The sequence below is a fragment of the Myotis daubentonii genome, chromosome 18 (assembly GCF_963259705.1).
Source record: "Myotis daubentonii chromosome 18, mMyoDau2.1, whole genome shotgun sequence".
In the NCBI taxonomy this organism is placed as follows: domain Eukaryota; kingdom Metazoa; phylum Chordata; class Mammalia; order Chiroptera; family Vespertilionidae; genus Myotis; species Myotis daubentonii.
Genome location: NC_081857.1, coordinates 31353105 through 31374318, shown reverse-complemented (window position 1 = coordinate 31374318; position 21214 = coordinate 31353105). Strand labels below are relative to the sequence as shown.

Below are 21214 nucleotides of genomic sequence, written 5' to 3'. Positions count from 1 at the left end.
TATGTTCATAGCAGCACAATTCACCATAGCTAAGATCTGGAAACAGCCTAAGTGCCCATCAGTAGATGAATGGATTAGAAAACAGTGGTACATCTACACGATGGAATACTATGCTGCTCTAAAAAGGAAGGAACTCTTACCATTTGCAACGGCATGGATGGAACTGGAGAGCATTATGCTAAGTGAAATAAGCCAGTCAATGAAGGAAAAATACCACATGATCTCACTCATTCATGGATAATAGAGACCATTATAAACTTTTGAACAATAATAGATACAGGGGCAGAGCTGCCTCAAACAGATTGTCAAACTGCAGCGGGAAGGCCGGGGAGGGTTGGGGGACAGGAAGTAGGGGGGTAAGAGATCAACCAAAGGACTTGTATGCATGCATACAAGCATAACCAATGGACGAAAGACACTGGGGGATAGGGGAGGCTAGGGGACTGTCTAGGGCGGGGGGGGGGGGATGGACACATATGTAATACCCTTTGTATTACTTTAAGCAATAAAAAAAAAAGAGACAATAGAAAGGTATGGACCCTCTTTAGATCTTGATTCAAATAAGTAAACTGTAATACAAACATGCATGTGACAGTAGGGGAAATTTGAACCCTGAACAGATATTGACATGGAATCGAACCTGCCACCCTTTGGTGTATGGGACGATGCTCCAACCAACTGAGCTCCCCGGCCAGAGGCAAAGAGAATATTTCCGAGTGGAATGGAGGTGGAGAGGAAGGCCTCCAAGGGCCTCTCACATGGCAGAGGGCATTGGCTTTTATTGTATTTACCTTGTTGCCTTGAGCTTGAACGTGTAGGGCGCGGCTATAGGATTAAGCCTGGGACTGACCTGTTGGCAAAGCCACAAACAAGTCCCAGCTTAGGGGACACAGCCCTCTTAGAATAATTAGGCTTGACCCTATGAGGCTCCCTAGATCTTATCTGGGCAGCTAATGGGCTGAGGGAGATGTAAGCAAGCCCTGCCAAAACAAGGGAAACTCACAAGACCATTGTAACTATGGTAACCACTACCTTGTTTACCTCTGGCTATAAAATAAAGGCTCAGCTTGCTGGCTGGGTCTCTCTCTGTGGCCTCAGCCAGGCACAGGAGATCCACCTAGACCCAGCTTATTCTCTTTGTCTTTTCTACATCCTTCACCGCCCTCACTCAGGCTTGCGGAACCCTTGGCTCAGCTGGCTCCGCACAGAACTCAGGGAGGTGCTGTGAGATGAGTGTGAACAGCTGGATGAATGAGTAAAACTGCTTCCTTGATGTGAGATGAAAAGGCTATGTAAATACCTCTCCAGGTTGGCTGTGGGCGGTACCTGCCCTAACTGCTGGGGTACAGGGCTCAGGCCCACCCTGGTCACACCCGGTAACAGGTCAGTAAACGCTACTCCCTTCCTCTGAGGTAGGTCCTATAGTTGGTCTGTTAAATGTTAAATGACAGCTGTTAAAACGAGCAGGTTCGGCCTCAGAAACTCTGCTTAGCTCCCCAAAACCTCAACCTGTCCAGCCAGTCCTGCTCCAGGCCTCGCAGGCCGCCACCTGGCCCGCTACAGGCATTTTGTCGGCCTTTGTGTGGTGGGTGTTTTTAGTTCCTTGCATACAGTTCTGTGCCTGTGTGTCCCAGAGAATCCTGTCGAATGTCCCGCTCTCAGTCACCCTGCATTTTCCTGCTTCCTTCATAGCACTTACCTGAAACGATGTTACTTGTTTATATGTTGACTTGGTCATTGGCCGCCTCCCTTAGAAGGTTACCTCTATGACCACAGAAACTTTGTCTTGTTCACCACTTTCTTTGCCAAAAGAGAAATGTTTGTGGAGCGCAAGAGCAAATGAATGATGGAGCATGCGCGCGTGTGTCTCCAGAGGACTCGGTAGGCCGGTTGGTGGGGCAGCTGCAGGGAGGACGGGACCATGGTCGGTCCTCCCCGTGGGCTCCCCCATGGCCGTCACCTGCACCACATATGATCTTCCATCCTTCATTTCTCTCTCTCTCTCTCTCTCTCTCTCTCTCTCTCTCTCATTGGGGTTTTGGTTACTGTTATAATAAGGTTATGGTCATAAGGAAACCCCTGTAATGTGTGGAAATAATTATTGTGTGAAATGTTTGCTGTGTGAAGACCCCAATACTCTGTAACTTCCAAAATGTGGTGAACACCCCCCTATCCTGATGTGAACGCCCTAAGCCCTTAAAGCGTAAACACCCTGCTCCTGGCATAAGGCACACCATCTGGCCCACACTGATAAGACACGAGTTGTTTACTACTGGCTAGATAAGCACCAGATTTTCTCCAGTGGACGTCTCCTGCCTGATGAGAGGAGGACTCCACGGCACTCCATGAGACCAGCCCCTGATTGACTGCTCTGCTGTGTGAGCCTGAACCAACTGCGGCCGCCTGTCTGTCTCCGTCTTCGTCGTCCGCCTGTCTGTCTCCGTCTTCGTCATCCGTCTTTCGGTGTGCATCGCCGGGTGGCCTTTGCCGGAGCCTAGGACCCACTAGAAATAGGTAAATAAACCCTGTGTGACTGCATACTAATTCTGTCTTGTGTGTTCATGTGTTCCGGTTCGGCTCAGCTGTCTAGACATTGAAGTACCGGGGGGTAGGCCGTTATTGCTGACTCCTGGTCACCTGCGTTTGTCCCACTAAGTCTAGACAGATAAATAATTGGGATAGTTACTAAGGTAATATATGCTCATTAGTTTAAAAAATACAGAAGTAAAGCAAGTAAACGTGGATTTTCGATCCCTCCTCCCAGTGCCTCTCCAGGCAACCATGGTTAGCCCTTGGATGCATGCCCTTCAGTCCTTCCTCCCTCACAGGCGCCTCCACTCCTCCTCCTCCTCCTCCTCATGAAGACCCCCCTGCTCCGTCAGGAACATCTGTTCTCCACTCTTCTCCCCACTTCAGAGCAAGAGCCTCTCTGTCCTGAGGCTTCCAAAAACAGATGCCAAACCCTCGCCATTCCTTCTGGTCCCCCCTGACCCCTCTCCTCCAACACGAAGCACAGCACAGCGGGCTTGGGAAAGTGAACATTTTGTACACCTTTGCATCTGGGGCCGTGAGTCTGGGTAGAAACCCTGAGGTGAGGGTGCCCTGGAGGAGCCACGGAGACCCGCCAGGTCAGAGCAGAGCATGAAAGAACTGGCAGTCAACCACAGGCTCTGGAACGAGCAAAAGAGCTGCTTTGGGGAGTTAAACATTCCAGAGCTTTTGGTAAGAGGCTGGCGATGAGGTGTCTTGGGTGCTGGGCTACTTCAAGCCAAAAAGCAGGCGAGTAGAGAGGAGGTAGGAGATGGGGCCCCCGGAGAAGGGGAGCCCGAGGGGCAGGATGAAGGCAGGGTGAGTGGAGGCAGCCAGGGGACTAGCAAAGGGGAGGAAGCAGCTCTGAGGGGCCACCGTCTGCAGGGCAGCTGCGCCCGGGCTGACTGGCGGTGCAGTGGTGAGGACGCAGGCCCAGGAAAGGGCCACGGGTGGTGAGTGATGCTGGGGATGGGAGGGGACCCCTGCCCTGGGCAGCCTCAGGGGATCTTCCTTTGTGGACTCATGACCCTTCCTCACCCATGGGAGCCAGAGGGACAGACACCCTTCACACTGGGGACCAGTTTGGCCTCCTTCCCTCCACTCCGGTTCAGAAACCCTGTGGCCCTTTCCACTGGCGACCTCAAGCCCAAATGTGTCCCTATCACTGCCCAGTAAGCACTGCGCCAGAACGTTCATCAGGGGGATGAAAATGACTGTGGACACGGCTCCTGGAAGAGTGGGGCAGGGGTCACCCTGTTGGGCAGCCACCTGGGAGAAAAGAGGGAGCTTGGCCTCAGGATGGAGACCAGTTTGGGGGAGTTCCCTTGTCCAGACATTCCAACCCCGGCGACTCCGGAGGAGGCAGCCCAGAGAGAGTTACAGACCAGGCCTCGGTCTGGCTCCTGTTCTTCAGCAAGCGGCTGCCGTTTGCCTGGCACCGTGGCCTGGCCCTGGGACACTGGAGTCGCAGGCTCAGTGCCCTGGTCCTCACTGAATCCGTAGCTGGGGGCTCCCTCCTGGATCGATGAAGACCCTGAGACTTGTGACTGGTCCTAGGTCAGCTAGGGACGGAGGCCGCCTGGGGGCTGCCCCTGGGCCCTGGACCCTGGGGAGCTGCTGAGGCACCAGCTGGGACGTGAGGGGGAGGCACTCCCCGTCCGCCTCCTGAGGTTTAGGGAGGTAATATAATGGGCATTGAGGAGTTTCCCTCGTTTAGAAGGGAATGAATGGGCAGGAGAAAGTGGAACCTGGACTCGCTGTCAGTCCTGGTTCCTGGCAGGCAGCTGCGGCAGGAAGACGGGGGGTTGCGGGCCGTGGGAGGGCAGGACTGGGCCTGGTGGAGCACATGTGTCTGGGATAAGAGGACCATCCCAGGGGAGAGCTGACTTGGCTGTGCGAGGAGAAGCAAGCAGGCCCACCGCTCCTGGTGCCCCTAAACGCCGGCAGACAAGTCCAAGGCCAGGCCCAAGGAGGCCCAGGAACACGTGCAGGACATGGGCGCTCACACTATCACACCACCCACAGGGCACATGGCACATGCCCACACAGGCTGAGTCTCCTGGCAGGCACACGTCCCATAAGCACACAGAACACGCCCAGGTCCAGAAACACATATACATCCACACAGGCGCACTCACACAGAACAGAAGCACAGATGCACGCAGGCACATACTCAGACACAGACACAGGCACACACTCACGCAGCCACATACACAGAAGCGCCCACAGGGGCACCACGGAGGTGACAGGAGCACGCACAGGCTCAGACACAAACTCACACATGCCCAGGCACCCATGAAGGAGATACACACGCAGGCACAACACAGAGCTGCATGTGCACAGGCACATGCACACACACACACACACACACACACACACACACACACTCCCTGTAACTCAAACTCCAGCTGCCCAGCCATGTGAGAGTTCCTGGCCAGCTGCCCTTAGTCCTTCCCTCTGGCTGCAGCCCGGCCCTCCCTCAGCTCCGCCCAAACCCAATGGTCACATAAATTCCTTCCCTTTCGCCTGGCCCGGGACAGCCTCCCAGGAACCTCTGCCTCTGACTACAGCGCAGCTTCCCTCCTCTGCCCGCTCCTGGCAGACCCAGCAGGACCCAAACGTACCAGCCAGCAGCATGGGTAAGGAGCGGGCCTCCGCACCACAGCCCGGACCACCTGCAGGAAGCGGCAGAAACCTGGGCTGGGGGCAGCTGGTTACGGAACAGAGGGCTGGATCCGGACCCTCTGTCCCCTCCTCCTCCCCACACCTGCATGTACTGGCTGAGCCCACGTGAGGTTTGGAGGTGCTGGGGAGGGGGGCAGAGGGACTGCTGGGAAAGGTGACCGCTGGCTCCCCAGCTACAGCCTGGGGACAGGGCACCTTTCTGCAGCTGAGAAGAGCCGGTCTGGACACTTGGGAGTGGAACCTCTGGGCCCCTGGCAGTCACCACAAGAGGCACAATCCTGATTTCAGCCCTGGGCCAGCTGCTTTCTTGGGGAGCAGGGAGCCCAGGCCTCCAATGCACAGGCTTGCTCTCTAGCTACCCCAGATCCCCAGTCCCTCCTGGGCGGGGCGGGGGCGGGGGGAGCCCACAGTCTCTCCCAGGGGCCTGTTGCCTCACCACCATCCTCTCAGTCGCCAAAGTCCTCCCCTTCCCCCGTCCATGGGAGTGGATGTCAGGCTGAGGAGGAGTTTGGGTCTGAAAGTGTCAAAGTCCTTGTCCCCTTAAATCTGGCTCCCTCCTGGGCTGGCAGGATGCCCAGCAACCAGCCTGGCATTGGGAAAACTTAATGAGCTTCCCTGGGTCCACCTCAAGCCCAAAGATGTTCAGAGATCTCGGCCTGAGATGCTTGGAGGGGGTGGGGTGGGGGGGCGGGTTCCAGGAAAAGGCTGATGCTCCCTGGCTGAGGGGCGACCATGCAGGCGGGATCACCTCCTTCGTACCTTCACTCTCAGACTCTGCTCGGCTTGGCAGGGCTTGTATCTCTGTCTTCACATCTGGAGGATTGAATCTCCTTCCCTCTCTGTGTCCAGACCCTCCTTCCCCTCCCCCGCGTCTTCCCTGCCACGTTCTGACCGCCTCCCCTTAATTCCTTTGGACTGGACCTCTCTCACCCTGCCCCCACCTCCCACTCCCCCCCCCCCGCCCACTCAGGGCACCAAGTGGGAATCTGCCTGGGACCCCCACCCCTTCCTGGTACCTACCCATGCCTACATCAGGATGGATGGTCTCTCCTTTTCAAAAGTCCTCCTGCGCACAGGTGTATTTGACCTTCATAGCCCCCTAGAGAAGAAGGTCGGATATTATCACCCACTTCTAACAAGTGCAGGGGAGAAAGCGGAGAGAGTGGTTTTCACATCTGGACTCTCTAACGCTGCCGCTGCCTCTCGGCCGCCTAAGCCCTGGGCAGCTGCGAGGGGTGGGACCTGCTCCCTGGCTGAAGGCCTGGGTCCAGGCACAGTGCCGGCTCCGCCCTGGCTCCTTCTGGCTCCCCACGTGCGGCCCCAGCTGTCAGGACACTGGACAGAGGGCCCAGGCCTGAGAGCTGCGCGCAGGGACTGCCGCCAGCCTGCAGCGGCCTCTGTGGCTCCTCCTCCCGGTCAGGCCCGAACCCTGATGCCCGATGCCAGGCCCCGCAGCCCTCCTTCCCAGCAGTTGACTTTCTCCCCATAGATCAGTGTGGCTTCTCTGGCTTCAGGGACAGGAGAGCCGCTCCCTACAGCCCTGGTGGGTGGGCTTTCAGAGCGGGCCAAACCCTCTATTGTGCATAAGAAGAAAGGGGGGCCCACCCAGAGGCAAGCCTGGTCTAAGGACATCCAGGAGCCCGGAAGCCTTAAAGGGCAGCCTCCTAAGCCTCACCAGACCCTGACGAGACCAGTTGTATAATCCAGGCTCTGGCCAGGCCTGGGGTCAGGACCCAGAGGGGAGTGGCCCCGTCCCTGGAACAGGGTTTTTGGGGAAGGAAGTGAACAGCGCCACTCTGGGCTGCTCCTGGGGAACAGCCAGTTTTTTCTGGCCCAGCCCTCTCGGTTACTTCCGTGAGAAGCAGATGCGGGCGAGGCTAAGTCATGGGCCTCAGCTCCCGTGTTTACTGCGTGACCAACTGAAAATGGGACCCACGTCCACAGCATAACCACTGCGCCATCCAGCCTCCACTGCACTGGTCCTTCTCCTGCCCTCCCCAGGGTCCTGTTGAGTGTCTGTCCACCTTCAGGTCACATGTCTACAGCCCCTGTGGTCACACCCAGCACCATCAGGGCTTTGAGGTGCTGAGAGGACGATTGGAGTGACTGGAGGGGCTGCAGTAGGGCAGGACCTGGGACAGCAAGTCTGCCTTGGCCATGGGAGGGTGTGGGTTGCAGCTGGTGGGGAGGAAGCTTCACCTCCAGAGTGTGGTCCAGCCCCCATGCCCACCATTTCCGCAGCCACCAAGTGCGGGAGCTGTGGACCCGGGTACCCTAGTCCTCTGGAGGCCATGAAAGGTAAGGGGGCCCTATTGGAGACTCCACCTTGGGAAGGAACGCTGCAAGCCAGCGCCCTCTACTGATGCCTCACCTGCTGCGGGTGGGGGACCTCAGACCCCGGCCTCCCCCCTCAGGCATGGCCAGCGCTGTCCCTGCCATTCATCTCCACCCACCATCCCCACGGCCTGCCTTCTACCCCCAGGGCCCAGGGAAGAGATTGTCTACCTGCCCTGTATTTACCGAAACACGGGCATTGAGGCCCCGGATTATCTAGCCACAGTGGACGTTGACCCTAAGTCTCCCCAGTATTGCCAGGTAGGTGGGGCTTGGGCAGCAAAGTACCCCACGATGCTTGCTGCAGCCTGGCCCCAGGATGCCCTTCCGCAGCTCCTCGCTCCTTCGTCCTCCTGAGTATGGGGCGGGGGCGGGGAGGGGGGCAGCTGTTCACCGCACAAGGCACCCCAGAGGTGCGAGGGGAGAGTGAGGGTCCAGCCTGCTCTGCACTGCAAGCCAAAGTGGGTCCGGCGGGCACCTGTTCCCTAAGCGAGCAGGGGCGAGGCCTGGCTGAGCACCTCCCTCTGCCCCTTGCCCACCCGAGGTCATCCACCGGCTGCCCGTGCCCAACCTGAAGGACGAGCTGCACCACTCGGGGTGGAACACGTGCAGCAGCTGCTACGGGGACAGCAGCAAGGCCCGCAGCAAGCTGGTGCTGCCCTGCCTCATCTCCTCCCGCGTCTACGTGGTGGATGTGGGCACCGAGCCCCGCGCCCCGAAGCTGCACAAGGCATGTCCTCTGCCCCTGCCGCGTGGGGACCCTGATGTACCCACCACCCTGGGCGGCTAAATCAGCACCATGGGGCAGGGACTGGAGGGCAGTGGGGGCTTCTTGTTTGGGCTCTGAGACGGGAGAGCATTTTCCCAGCCAGTCAGGAGCCCAGGGCCTCCCTTAGGCAAGAGCCTGCGATCCTTCCCCCCAACACTCGGTTGCGTTCCCTCCTCCGCGGGCACGCGCTGCCGCTGCCGGTGTGCAGTGGACGCTGCCATTGACCCGGGGCTGAGGGGGTGAAGCCAGTGCTTTCTGCCTCAGGAGCTGGCAGTCCCTCTGACGCTCTCTTGTTGCTAAGTGACCAGACTGAATCCCGGCCACATTCCCACAGGGAAACTGTGTCCTTTTGAAGGAAAAGAGACTGGTCAGCAGGAAGAAACGGGGGAGGGGCAGTGAAGGAGTGGGGCGTGGGGACTCCCAGGCCTGTAAGATTCTCCTGCCACTCCTTTCCCCTCCCCAGGTCATTGAGCCTGAGGACATCCATGCCAAGTGTGGCCTGGGCTACCTTCACACCAGCCACTGCCTGGCCAGTGGGGAGGTGATGATCAGCACCCTGGGAGACCCCAAGGGCAATGGCAAAGGTACCTGCTGGCACTGCAGCACATCTCGGGGGTGGGGGCAGGGGAGGGGCAGGTCCCAAGCTGGGGAAGGATGGATAATCTTCCAGGGAGAACCAGGGGGCTTGGTCTCACCCCACATTTAAACTACAGTCAAGTAACTTCAGCTCTTTCCATTGTTTCTATGAAAATGAGCCTTGACTAATGAATTCACTTCAAAGTCATAGCTAGAACAGGCTGCCGTGGGCAACGTATGTGCACAGATATGGCCCCAGAGAACACAGTCATTTACATCATCCTTCATGCATTATGAGCAAATCTCACAGTTCTTGGGAACCTGAATCTCTACATTTGCTATGTCTGTTATGGTGATCGGAGCTGACACTTATAAAATGTCTTATGTGGCAGACACAGCCCAGGAGATGGGTGCAACTATGATGTTTAGGTAGGGGCGGAGGGGTGGGCAGTTTGGAGTGAAATGTCCGTTAAGGTCATTGAGTTAATGTTATGGCACTAAGTCTACTTAACTGCTTTTTCCGGGAGACGGTAGGACCATGACATTCCTAGACTTTTTTTTAAAAGAATCATTTATTGATTTTTAAGGACGAGGGAGAGAGAGAGGAGAAAACATCAATTAACTGTCTCTTGCATGCAAGCACCCCAGGCATGTGCCCTGACCAGGAATCAAACCGGCAGCTTTTTGGTGCAAGGGACGACGCCCAACAAACTGAGCCACACTGGTCAGGGCCACCTTCCTACATTTAATGACATTAGGAGTAGACATCGGATTGTATTAAAAAAAAAAAAAAAAAAGAAGTGTCAACCTGTCATAACATACACAGCAAGGAAAAAACATTGGGTGTTCACGTTGACTTACAAATAAATATAATCTGTCTGCTCTATAAAAAAATAAATCAAGGGAGCAGACCGAAGCTTAGACTCCAGCAGGAATCCCACACCGACAGTGGGAGGCGAGATGAGAGAAGCACAGGGTGTGGAGTCCCAGAAGGTCTCTTGGCTCAATGGCAGGAAAACATCCCCTGTGGTCTGGGAGAGGGATGAAGTGGGATGTGAGGTAGGGGCACCAACCAAGTCCCCACCTCCCACCTGACACTCTTGGTGAGACCCCTTTGGACGCCTGACTTTAAGGAGCTGACACCCCCAGTGAGAGGAGAGGGCGCCAGGCAGTGGAGTTGATGCCTATTGGACCTGCCTGGGGTGAGGCTGGGCGGGGGCCCTCTGTCTGGACTGCCCCTACTGCCACCTACTTGCTTCCCTGCTCAGGGGGTTTCGTGCTGCTGGATGGAGAGACCTTTGAGGTGAAGGGGACGTGGGAGAAGCCTGGGGGTGCTGCGCCTTTGGGTTATGACTTCTGGTACCAGCCTCGACACAATGTCATGATCAGCACCGAATGGGCAGCTCCCAACGTTTTAAGAGAAGGCTTCAACCCCGCCGATGTGGAGGCTGGTGAGAATGGCCCCAGGGGTCAGCAGGAGCGTGGGCACATGCCCTCTTTCTGCTCCCAAACCCCACTCTCCAACCCCTCGCTTCCCTCCCGTGGACCCCAGCCCCTTGGGTGAAGGGAGAGGATGTGCTGAGTGCTCTGATGGCTCGAGTGTCCTGCTCCCACCAACCCATATCCAACTTTCTGCCCAGGGTCGGGCCCCAGCGGTTGCCCATGCCCTCCTGCCCCAAATCTGAGCCCATCCTCTGGCCGCGTTCCCACGCAGGACTGTATGGAAGCCACCTGTACGTGTGGGACTGGCAGCGCCACGAGATCGTGCAGACCCTGCCTTTACAGGACGGGCTCATCCCCCTGGAGATCCGCTTCCTGCACAACCCAGCTGCTGCCCAGGGCTTCGTGGGCTGTGCCCTCAGCTCCAACATCCAGCGCTTCTTCAAGAACGAGGTGACCTGTGCCCTCTGGCCCTGTCCAGCCATCCTGTTGTCGCCTCTGTCCAGGCTTCTGTAGTCATGAGGCTCCCCACTCCCTAGGAGTAGCCAGGCCTCTCTGCCTGGCTCCACACGCCCAGACTTCTCCAGGGCCCAACACAGGGCCACCTGCCTGCCTCTTTACTCTCAGTCCTAGCCTATTTCCACCTTAACCCTAATTGGCCACAGTTATTCATTCATTTATTCAACAAAAGACGGTGTGAGCTTGTCTGTCCGCACTGTGCCCGGTGCTGGGCATACAGCGGGGAAGCAGACATGATTACTGTCTTCAGGAGCCTGCATTGGAACTTGACCCCAGTGGCACGGAGGCCCTGTGTCCACTGTCTCCCTGCAGACATGGCCCTGGGGACACCCCGATCTGCCCCTCCCCCAACTCTGACAGGCTCACCTCTCCACCTCCTCATCCCCACGCAGGGAGGCACTTGGTCGGCAGAGAAGGTGATCCAGGTGCCCCCCAAGAAAGTGAAGGGGTGGATCCTGCCTGAAATGCCAGGTGGGTGCCCAGGAGTGGGTGGGAATCAGAAGGTTGATACTGGCCCAGGATCAGGAGTCCTTCAAGCCTCTGAACCCTACCGCCACCCCAGGCCTGATCACTGACATCCTGCTGTCCCTGGATGACCGCTTCCTCTACTTCAGCAACTGGCTGCATGGGGACCTGCGTCAGTACGACATCTCTGACCCTCAGAAGCCCCGACTCACGGGACAGGTGGGAGCCCTAGCCGGGGGGAGGGGGGCGCGAGAGAGGGGAGGATAAGAAGAGAAGCGACACAAGGAAAAGGGTGTGAAGGGGCTGGGGGTGATAAGGGAGGTGCAGGAAAGGCAAAAATGGGGGCTGAGGGATGGTGCAGCCCAGGACTGTGGGCGCCCTGGCTTACCTGGGAAAGGGAGGGGGGGAGGGATCCTGACTGAGGCGAATGGCTCTTCCTGCCCTGTCATCCTACATGCTCCGCCCATCCCACCCAGCTCTTCCTGGGGGGCAGCATTGTGAAGGGAGGCCCTGTGCAAGTGCTGGAGGACCAGGAGCTAAAATCCCAGCCAGAGCCCCTGGTGGTCAAGGTGAGGCGCTCTCCCTGCCCTCGGGCACAGGGCACACTCAGGTCCATGCCGGAGGGCTATGGGAGAAGGGAGGGGGGAACATCCCAGCAAGCTCTTGGGGTTTGGGTGGTGCCTGTGATCCCCCCAGGGCCCTGGGGACTGACCCCTGGTTTTCCCAAGGGGAAACGGGTGGCTGGAGGCCCTCAGATGATCCAGCTTAGCCTAGATGGGAAGCGTCTCTATGTCACCACGTCGCTGTACAGTGCCTGGGACAAGCAGTTTTACCCTGATCTCATCAGGTGAGAAGCAGACAGCCTGGGCTTTCCTCCCCAGTCGCCACCCCCACCCCCCGCCCGCCGCCCCCGCCCCCCCCCCCCAGGTCTTTGGCTTTCTGAAGATTCCTTGTGCACCCACCTGCCCCCACCACACAGACCCTGCTCCCTCCTCAGAAACCCACTTGTGCACTCACAACGCCTTGGGGGAAGGGGATGGCCCGCTCTGACCTCTCTCTTCTCCCCCCCTCACTGCCACCAGGGAAGGCTCCGTGATGCTACAGGTTGATGTAGACACAGTAAAGGGGGGGCTGAAGTTGAACCCCAACTTCCTGGTGGACTTCGGGAAGGAGCCCCTCGGCCCGGCGCTGGCCCATGAGCTCCGCTACCCTGGGGGTGACTGCAGCTCTGACATCTGGCTCTGAAGCTCACCCCTCTGAACCCCACTGCCACGTTCTGAGCCCTCTCTTCCCCCGGGACCTGGCTGCCCTCTGCTCTCTGGGCCACCACCCGTGGCAGCTTGCCCCACCAAAGCCAAACTGAGGCAGATGAAATGTATTAAGCGGTGTCGCCATGTACCAACCACTGTTCCGTGCTGCTCCCCGTGCTGTCTTTACATGAGCTCTTGAAATTATTTCACCAAAAAATAAACTGGTGAAAAAATAAACCTATTCCTTAGGTCACCTTGCCTTGGAGGGCATGGGGCCTGCGATTTCTTTTCTGTCTTGCACAGGGGCGTCCTGAAGAGGACTCGGGGGTCACATAACAGTGATTCCAACATGATGCTGATGGTGCCCCAAATCTCACTTGGATAGCCAGGCAGAACCTGAAGATTTGGGGGGTGGTTGTGACAAGGACACCCTGGGGAAGAGCATGTCAGTCACTGTTTCTAACCTTTTTAAAAAAATCTGTGCGCTCTTTTTAAGAAGCTAAAATCTCACCCACCATCCCCAGAGAATGTAATGTGTCCCCACACACAGGGGACACCCGAGACCCCTGATGACAACAGTGCAATCTGTTGCCGCCACTGGTGAGACGGCCTGGCGAACACACGGTTGTGGGAGGTTAGACATGGAGACGGGCACATAGCCGGGCAGGCGGGCTGGGAACATCCACGTGAGCCCGCCGTGCACTCTTATCTCCTCACCTGGACGAGTTTTAGAACCTTGCCCACGTCGGAGATGTCTGTCTCCTTTCGCTGCGCGACGTCTTCAATTGTTTATAAAAAGCATGAGATAGAAACTTCAGGAAGCGAAGAGATAGCAACCCAGAGGCCATTCTACTGACCTCTTTATTCTCTTCCCAAGGCAAGGCCGAGGATCATTCAGGGATTCGTTTACATCCTTTTCAGTCTCCCACAGAGGTGTCTTTGTTTTGAACACTGGAACCATCTAAGGCCCCCTAAGATGGCCAAGTGACCCCAAGAACCTATCATGCTTTCTTTCCCTCTGGGATTTTTTTTAAGATTTTTATTTTATGTATGTTTATATATTTTTATTGATTTCAGAGAGGAAGGGAGAGGGAGAGAGAAAAACATCAATGATGAGAGAGAATCATTGATTGGCTGCCTCCTGCACGCTCCCTAATGGGGATCGAGCCCACAACCCAGGCATGTGCCCTTGACCAGAATTGAACCCGGGACCCTTCAGTCCACTGGCCGATGCTCTATCCACTGAGCCAAACCGGCTAGGGCCCTCTGGGGTCTTTTCATCATGCTTCTGAAACATCTAGCTAACTTGAGTCCTGACTCCCTCCTCCTATCTTACCTGCCATCTGGGTCAAGCTATCATTCTCTTTGGAAAGCCTTCTCCCTGACCCCTCCAGGTTAAGGACCTCCTGCACTTCACCTGAGCATGAACATATGTCACATTGAACGGACATAGTCCCAGCACCTAGCTGGGCTATTAGCACACAATTTAGTGCTTGGGGTGGTTAAGGAGTTACAGGGAGCCTTGGGATTCACTGGGTCTTCCCTGAAGTTTCTCCCCTAGGTTTCGGCCTCATCCTTTTCAATAACTAAACGTCCTCAGAAAGAGAAAGGTCTTGCTCACTCTGACCTGTGTTTCTCTCTGTCTCTCTGTCTCTGTCTCTCTCAGTCACTCGCTCTGAGGACTAAGCCTCTGAGTTCTGAGTTGCTATCTGGAGAGATCCACATGGCCTAGCACTGAACGAGACCAACAGACAGAGAGGACATCAGGCCTTCAATCCAAACTGAATCCCGAAGATGCCCCGTGTGAGCTCAGAGCCTGGGTGACACAGATCCTGCCTCAGCTGAGACCTCAGTGAGAGACACTGGCCGTAGTACCAGAACCTGTGAGCTCATTAGTGCGTGGTGCTAGTTAAGGCTCCAGTGTGGTGTAACGCTGTCACACAGCCGTAGGTCACTAGTACAGTCGTCCCACACCGGCCCGGGCCCTATCCTCTCCCCCAACCTCTTATTTCCTCCCAGCTCCCTCCTTTCTAACCTCTTCTTCGGCCTCCAAGTGTCTACACAGTTGTGCTTTCTGCCGCTAAACACACCTGAGTTTGTGTAGGGCTCCTGCAGGTCCTGCTGCTGGGCGGGTAAATGTCCTCTCAGTGCAGCTCTTCAGCCCCTCCCCCCCTTATCCTTTTAAGGAAAAAGAATCAGGTGAATGTGCTTTGGGAGTTTAGAGACTGACTCTACATTTGGAAGCTGCCTGGAGCTCCTACCAGTCGAACTTCACTTTCAAGGACGAATGAGATGTGGTTGGCGGAGGAGACGGCAGCAGGAGCTCTAGACGCAGGTCAGTTACGTACAACGTGTCATTAGAAGTGCTCTGCAGCCACGAAATCATAGATTCAAAGATATTAAAGGGCAGGGATAATTATTCATGTTAAATGAAAGGTGAGTGGGAATAAAGGGTGACCCCATATTTGGAATAACTCTGTGTTTAAATGTAGATGGAAAGGATACCAATAGGTGGAGGGGTAGTGTTCCAATCTTCTGAAATGTGTATTGTTTCATCAGAAGGCTTCCACCGGTATGCTTTGGTTTTGTGTTCTATATTCTTCATCCAGACATGCGGCACTGGGGGCATGTGATGTAGACCCGTTATCCCCATGCTTCCCTGCGGGCCCGGGGGCCTGCAACTTTGTCTGCCTTTTCTGTCCTGGAACCTAGGGCCTGACTCAGGAGCTCAGTGCAGACCCTGAAGTACCAGACTGTGGACAAAGCCTGTGTTTTCCTAGTGTGAAAAGACAGGACAATGACTTCTACGAAGGCACCCAAAATGTTGACTCTTAACAGATTTTATTTTGGTTTAACAGCAAGCCGCTTCTATTGCTGACAGAGCCATGAGCCCCACAACACGTGTGTCATGTCTCACTCATCCACCAGAGGGCAGTGCATGGCAGCACATGACAATGACATTGACCCACTTCCAATTTTTACAAGTTCCCTTTCTTCAGAAGGTGCTTGACAAACTTTGAGGAATATTTATTTGATTTTCCTCTTCAACTTCATTTGGAAGCTAATGAAAATCCCCTCCAAGTAACAAAAATAAGATGATCCAGTGCCGGGCAGATGTCACTTGTGACACAGACACGTAAAATGATGGGCCCCACCTTCTGTGTGCACCTCCATCCCTACCTATCTCTCTCCCTCCATCCATGTACAAAGATCTATCTTTGTAAAGTACCTTTTGGCCTTACATGTGATGTATGAGAGACAGTTGCCAACCGTGTTCCCCTTTTTGGTGACATGAGCCTTTGGGTAGCAAGTGGTTTGCTCACGAGACCGTGGGACAGTCTCTGGAACCTGGGAGACCTGACACCGGTGACCAGCAGATCTCAGCAGAATCAGTCCGGGTCTCTTGGAATATCTCTAGTTAGACGTGTGTGAGTTTTGGGGGTCTGTACCCCGCCCCCAGTGTGTCTCCTGAGATAGTAACCCTGCAGGTCAATTTTTATACTAGTGCACCCCACAAGGCCCAAGGCCTCCAAGCCGCACACCTGCGGGAGCTGCCTCACCCTCTCTTCGTCTCCTTCTGTCTTTCCTCTGCGTTCCCTGTTCACAATATTTCAGAGCAGCTACGCTTCAACTAGTTTTTCAAGCGGCTTGCCCTGCAGTTCAGCCGCAAATCCGCCCAGGGTTGGGAGCCAGCGGTGGGAGGTCCCAGCTACTCTGCAGCCTTGTCGGATTCCTCAGACCCCCTTACCAGTTCACTCCCAGTTCTCCCGAACATTCCAGTAGCATCTTGTATGCATCTCTATTATAGCTCTTGTAGCAAGTGTTAACATTTATTGAGTTCCCGCGGTGTGACAGGTACATCTCTTGTCATATGTTATCTTGTTTAATCTTCAGTAAGAGACAATTTTGTTGGTGGTGGTGGTTTGTCACAGAGGTATTACAGAGAGACAGGAAGATAACCATGAACAGCGTGTGGTCTCAGAGCTCAAAAGAAAATTCCAAGGAAAGGATGGTCAAGGGAATCAAGGCAATAAAAATGAAAGATAGGGTGTACACGAAGGATGAAGGACGACAGAAATGGTACCTGCATGGGAACATATATAGATATATACAGTAGATGTAAGACATCTTTCTTATCATTTACATCTCTTTAAGACGTGGGATAGACACAACAGTAATAATGATGGATTTGGGGGCTTTAACATATGTCAAGTGCAATGCATGACGACCACAGCATAAGGGCAGGCAGGAGGGACGCGGGGAGAGGTACTCTACCACTTGAAGGCAGGCTGTGTGAGTGCTCTAGAGCCTAAAGAAGCCGCTGAAATAAGTGATACGCAAAAGGAGAGAAAATGGAATCCTACAGAATGCACGTAAACACTGCTTTAGAGCAGTTGATCTTTCTACCCTATAGAAAAGCTTGAACTATCCAGATAGGTGTGTAAGATGATGAGAACACCATTATTTGTAACCCCACAATGACAGAAACAACTTGGGTAGTAGTGGAGGAAGTCTGTCTTCGGTGATGGTTGAGAGAGAGTGCAGAGAAGAGAGAGGTACAAAGGTTTGGCTTCTAATTAAAGAATAACAGAGGCGTCCCTGGGTGGGCTCGAACCACCAACCTTTCGGTTAACAGCCGAACGCGCTAACCGATTGCGCCACAGAGACCTACGGGAGAGAGCATCTCAACGCAGTAGAGAACAAGTCCTTAGTCACTGCTGGGTAGAGCCATAGCCTTGTCGCTGGACAGAGGGCCGGGCAGACTCCCAAACCTCGGAAAACCGAAGAAGTGGAGTCCACGCTGCGTGTTGGCTGCGTCTGAAACCCGCGCTTTGGTGGATTCTGTACGCAATGGAGCCGCCGAGTAACCCACCCGGCCTTGCTCCACTACCGCCTCACATTCCGAGCCCTACGGAGGGCCAGGGGGCGGCGGGCAGGGGAAAGCCGAGCGGCCGTGGGCTCCCGGCCCAGCTGGCTCGCTTCTGCCTCCGTGATTTTCTCTCTCAAAGGCCAAGGCATCTCTCTGAGCCGCCCCCTTGAATCTTCTCTTCGCGTGTACTTTTCATCGTGCATGCTAAATAAACTTCCTCTTGCGCTACAGTTCTTGGCTATGAAGTCTTTCTTAACTGAACTTAAGACCCGGGAGCCCACATCGCCGCTGTCAACTGGGCCTTTGTTTCTTGGATTCTAGCCGCCCTGCTCTCCGTGGACTCGCAGCCTCACCTCCAAAGTCCAAGGAGTTGGCTTCAGCCTCGTGTCCTCCCTGGAAACGCTCTGAGAGCAGTAAGCTGGGCCGAGGCGGGGCTCACCTTGTTTGCTTCTCTTCTCTCAGGGTTGCTCTCCTCTGTTGCCTGATTTCAGTGTCTGGAAAACCAGTATTTCATGTGTTTTGTCCTTTTCTTTCCTTAGGGGGCAGGGGTGAGGGGAGGGTGAGATTTCTGGTGGAAAGGTCAATCTGATTTTTGGCACTTTACCTTTTCCAGACGCTGAAGGCCGGTCTCTCTCTCTCTCTCTCTCTCTCTCTCTCTCTCTCTCTCTCTCTTCACTTTTAAGACAAAGGAGGACCCAGTGCACGTGCTAGCACAAACCATCAATCAGTTGCCTCCTGTACACACCCTGCCCGGGGATCAAACCTGCAAACTAGATATGTGCCCCGGCCAGTGATCGGACCTGTTACAACCTTTTGGTGTACGGGATGATGCTCCAACTGAAGGCATGCCTTCAATAGGAGGCGTGCCAACTTATATGCCAATGTATTTCTCCCACACGATGAAAGGGCCTTTTTCTTCATGATCTCGCCAGCACAAGCTTTCTGTACATCTATCTGCTACTCTAGCAAGGGGAGTGGCTCCCTCCTGACTCAACTAAGACTTCCTGAGGTAAACGGGACAATATGGACATTATCGAGAGATGCCCTATGTGTCTGTTGGGCAGGTAAACTTCCAATAATTGTAATTGTTTTCTGTACCGCCCAACTTAATTGAAGACTGGCCAGAACCACCCTGGATTGCTCCTTTCCAAGCAGTTCACAGATTGGAGGGGAATCTATAAGCTGGTGCCAGACACTTGCTCCTCCTCCCTTTCCTTTTTGAATTGTATGTTTTCGTTCATTGGATGCATACAATCTAGCGACTGGTCTTCCTCCTACTCAAGGGCTCTTCAGCATGCTGATAACTGCTTCTATATGATTCCTTGACAGTGTTTGACTGTTTCTGTAAAAATTATCCTATTTGAGAAAAATCATTAGAACCAACAGAATCCTGCACCTGGCAATGCATCTTAGGGTTATTGGCTCACCTTCCTTTGGTTCTGTTGAATCTCCTCAGGTCAGGATTAACCAAAAAAAAAAAAAAAAGTAATAATAAATAAAATAAAAAACATCACTGTGTTATCTGCAGCAATAGAAATAAATACCTTTTATCGATTGATGTAATTGTCCCCCTTCCCTTTCTCATAAATACCCCTCGCCTTTGTCTCCTAATCAGAACATTATTTCGGCTTCTCTTTTTTTTTTCTCTTTCTGTAATAATTGCCAGTTTTATTTCTCTAGCTAAGAGACCCAGAGGTGATTTAAGGTTTACATTTTAACATTTATTTCATCAATAGTTTAGGTGCCCCCATTGCTCTTATTAGCTGGTTGCAAAGTATTGGATTTTCTTATCAAAAAAATTTTAATTCTGTCTGTGACACATGTTCATTAAAAAATACATATAAGCAAAAGAAAACTCACACTACACAGAAATAAGCACAGTGAAGTTTTTGATGTATGTATGTATGTATACACACATGCACACACACACAATTTGGGATGTTTATACATATGTGAGCTGATACTAAATATGCTCTGTAACTTATGTTACTTTTCAATATGGAATGAACATATTTTCATGCAATTGTGTAAAACTTCCCAATTGAAAAATAGACCTGGAGAATGGGTCAAAATATGCATCTCAGGGTTACAAAGGCTAAAACTCAGCACAACAGGGAGTCCAATTTAGAAAATTAGATTCTTCCAAACAATCAAACATTGATTGCAAACATAATATCAATTAATATTTTAATAATCATGATATAGTATGTATCCATCCAAATGCTGTGAATGCCTTAAAAACACATACTATTGTTATAATGATTACAAGACTGACTCATTATTCCCATACCCCCCCCAAAAAATGGTTACAAAGAACTAACTCCATTTACCAAAAATGTGCTTCTTCATTATCTCTATTTTTATTCTGGCCCTTCCCTTCTTCTACTTGCAATCTAATTCTGCTTTTGCTTCTTACTTCTTTCCTTTAAAAAAATATTTTTTATTGATTTCAGAGAGGCAGGGAGAGGGAGAGATAGAAACATGATGATGAGAGAAAATCATTGATTGGCTGCCTCCTGTACATCCTCTACTGGGGATTAAGCCTGCAACCCGGGCATGTGCACTTGACCCGAATTGAACCTGGGACCCTTCAGTCCACAGGCTGATGCTCTATCCACTGAGCCAAACCAGGTAGGGCTTTACTTATTTCTTGGATTAGAATTTTACTTGCCTAACCTAGCAAGTTAGATTACTTCCTCAGACTCTCTAAGGTAAGTAGTTTGAGGTTGGCAATTGCAGATGCAGGGTCATAAACAAGGGATCGGGATGAATTTCCCATGTTGTCCTACAATTGGAAGGGTCTTTATCAGAGTTGTGGTGTGAACTGACAACACAGATATTTTGATACTGGAATTTGAATGTCCCCACTTTGTGCTGCTTTCTGGTGTCTCAAGCCTTTGACCAAAATATCTGTTGGTCTGTGAGCTCCATCTTCCCAAGACAACTGAGCTGTTATGCAGCTTGATATCAAGGCACATTGGTATCTCAGTAGTAGGAACACTGCCTTCAAGGAGCATTGGTGGTTCAGTGGTAGAATTCTTGCCTCCCACGCAGGAGACCCGGGTTCAATTCCCGGCCAATGCACTTTGTGTGATTTCCTTTTACCGTCAAACAACTGGGCCAGGTCACCCCATGGAGAGGTCCAGAGAGGGAATGCTCAGGTCTGCAAGGACCTGGCGAAAGGCCCCTAGAATCTACTCCAGACACCCTGAGCCAAATGTTAACTTCCTCAGCCATGGAGGCCTCCGCCTGCCTCCTGGGCCCCTCACTGTCCAGGAAGGATCCTGTGTACTTGGCCATGTGTGTCCACAGGTGTTGGTCTGAAATTTATATTTTTTAAAAGGGGAAAACGAACTGCAGATCTGGGAAGCGTTTTGCGGCTTTCTTTCATTCCTCTTGAATACTCGGAACAGATTCCGATTTGAGAACGCTAACAATGTGAGTGATTACAGACCACATGTGATTCATTTTCATCCAAAAATCTTTGGAGAAGCCCCTTAACCAACAGTAGTTTTAAATACAAGACCAGTGACATTTGGGGAATTTCCCCCCCCCCTTTCTGTTTTAAAGATAAACTTGACTTATTTAATTTCAAGAGTTTCCTGAGTCTGCCCTGGCCTGCGAGGCTTAAGGAGTTTGGGCTTCGAGTCCTGGTCAAGGTCACATACTTGGGTTGCAAGGTCCCTGAAGCCCCCCTCCACCCCTCCCTGGGGCACATGCAGGAGGCAACGGGTAATGTGACTCCCTCACATCTGATCTCTCTTTCTCTCTCTCTCT

General features: G+C 53.3%; 1 protein-coding gene and 2 non-coding genes across 4 annotated transcripts; 2 read left to right on the top strand and 1 right to left on the bottom strand.

The window, feature by feature from the left end:
* The first annotated feature begins 5011 nt into the window (after positions 1 to 5011).
* Positions 5012 to 12820, top strand: SELENBP1 (selenium binding protein 1). Of its 2 annotated transcripts, none has more exons than XM_059675597.1 (12): positions 5012 to 5168; positions 7456 to 7512; positions 7697 to 7809; positions 8093 to 8278; positions 8781 to 8901; positions 10162 to 10344; positions 10608 to 10786; positions 11245 to 11323; positions 11415 to 11536; positions 11794 to 11886; positions 12046 to 12164; positions 12400 to 12820. In XM_059675597.1, the coding sequence occupies exons 1-12, from the start codon at positions 5165 to 5167 to the stop codon at positions 12560 to 12562; spliced, it is 1419 nt and encodes a 472-aa protein (XP_059531580.1). In that variant the 5' UTR covers positions 5012 to 5164; the 3' UTR covers positions 12563 to 12820. The 2 variants fall into 2 exon arrangements, with proteins under 2 accessions (XP_059531580.1, XP_059531581.1); XM_059675598.1 differs by lacking the exon at positions 5012 to 5168 and adding an exon at positions 5220 to 5319.
* Positions 12821 to 17161: 4341 nt separating this feature from the next.
* Positions 17162 to 17235, bottom strand: TRNAN-GUU (transfer RNA asparagine (anticodon GUU)). Its single transcript has one exon. It is a non-coding gene; the product is annotated as a tRNA-Asn (tRNA).
* Positions 17236 to 20450: 3215 nt separating this feature from the next.
* TRNAG-CCC (transfer RNA glycine (anticodon CCC)) lies at positions 20451 to 20521 on the top strand. The gene has a single exon. It is a non-coding gene; the product is annotated as a tRNA-Gly (tRNA).
* The last annotated feature ends 693 nt before the right edge of the window (positions 20522 to 21214 follow it).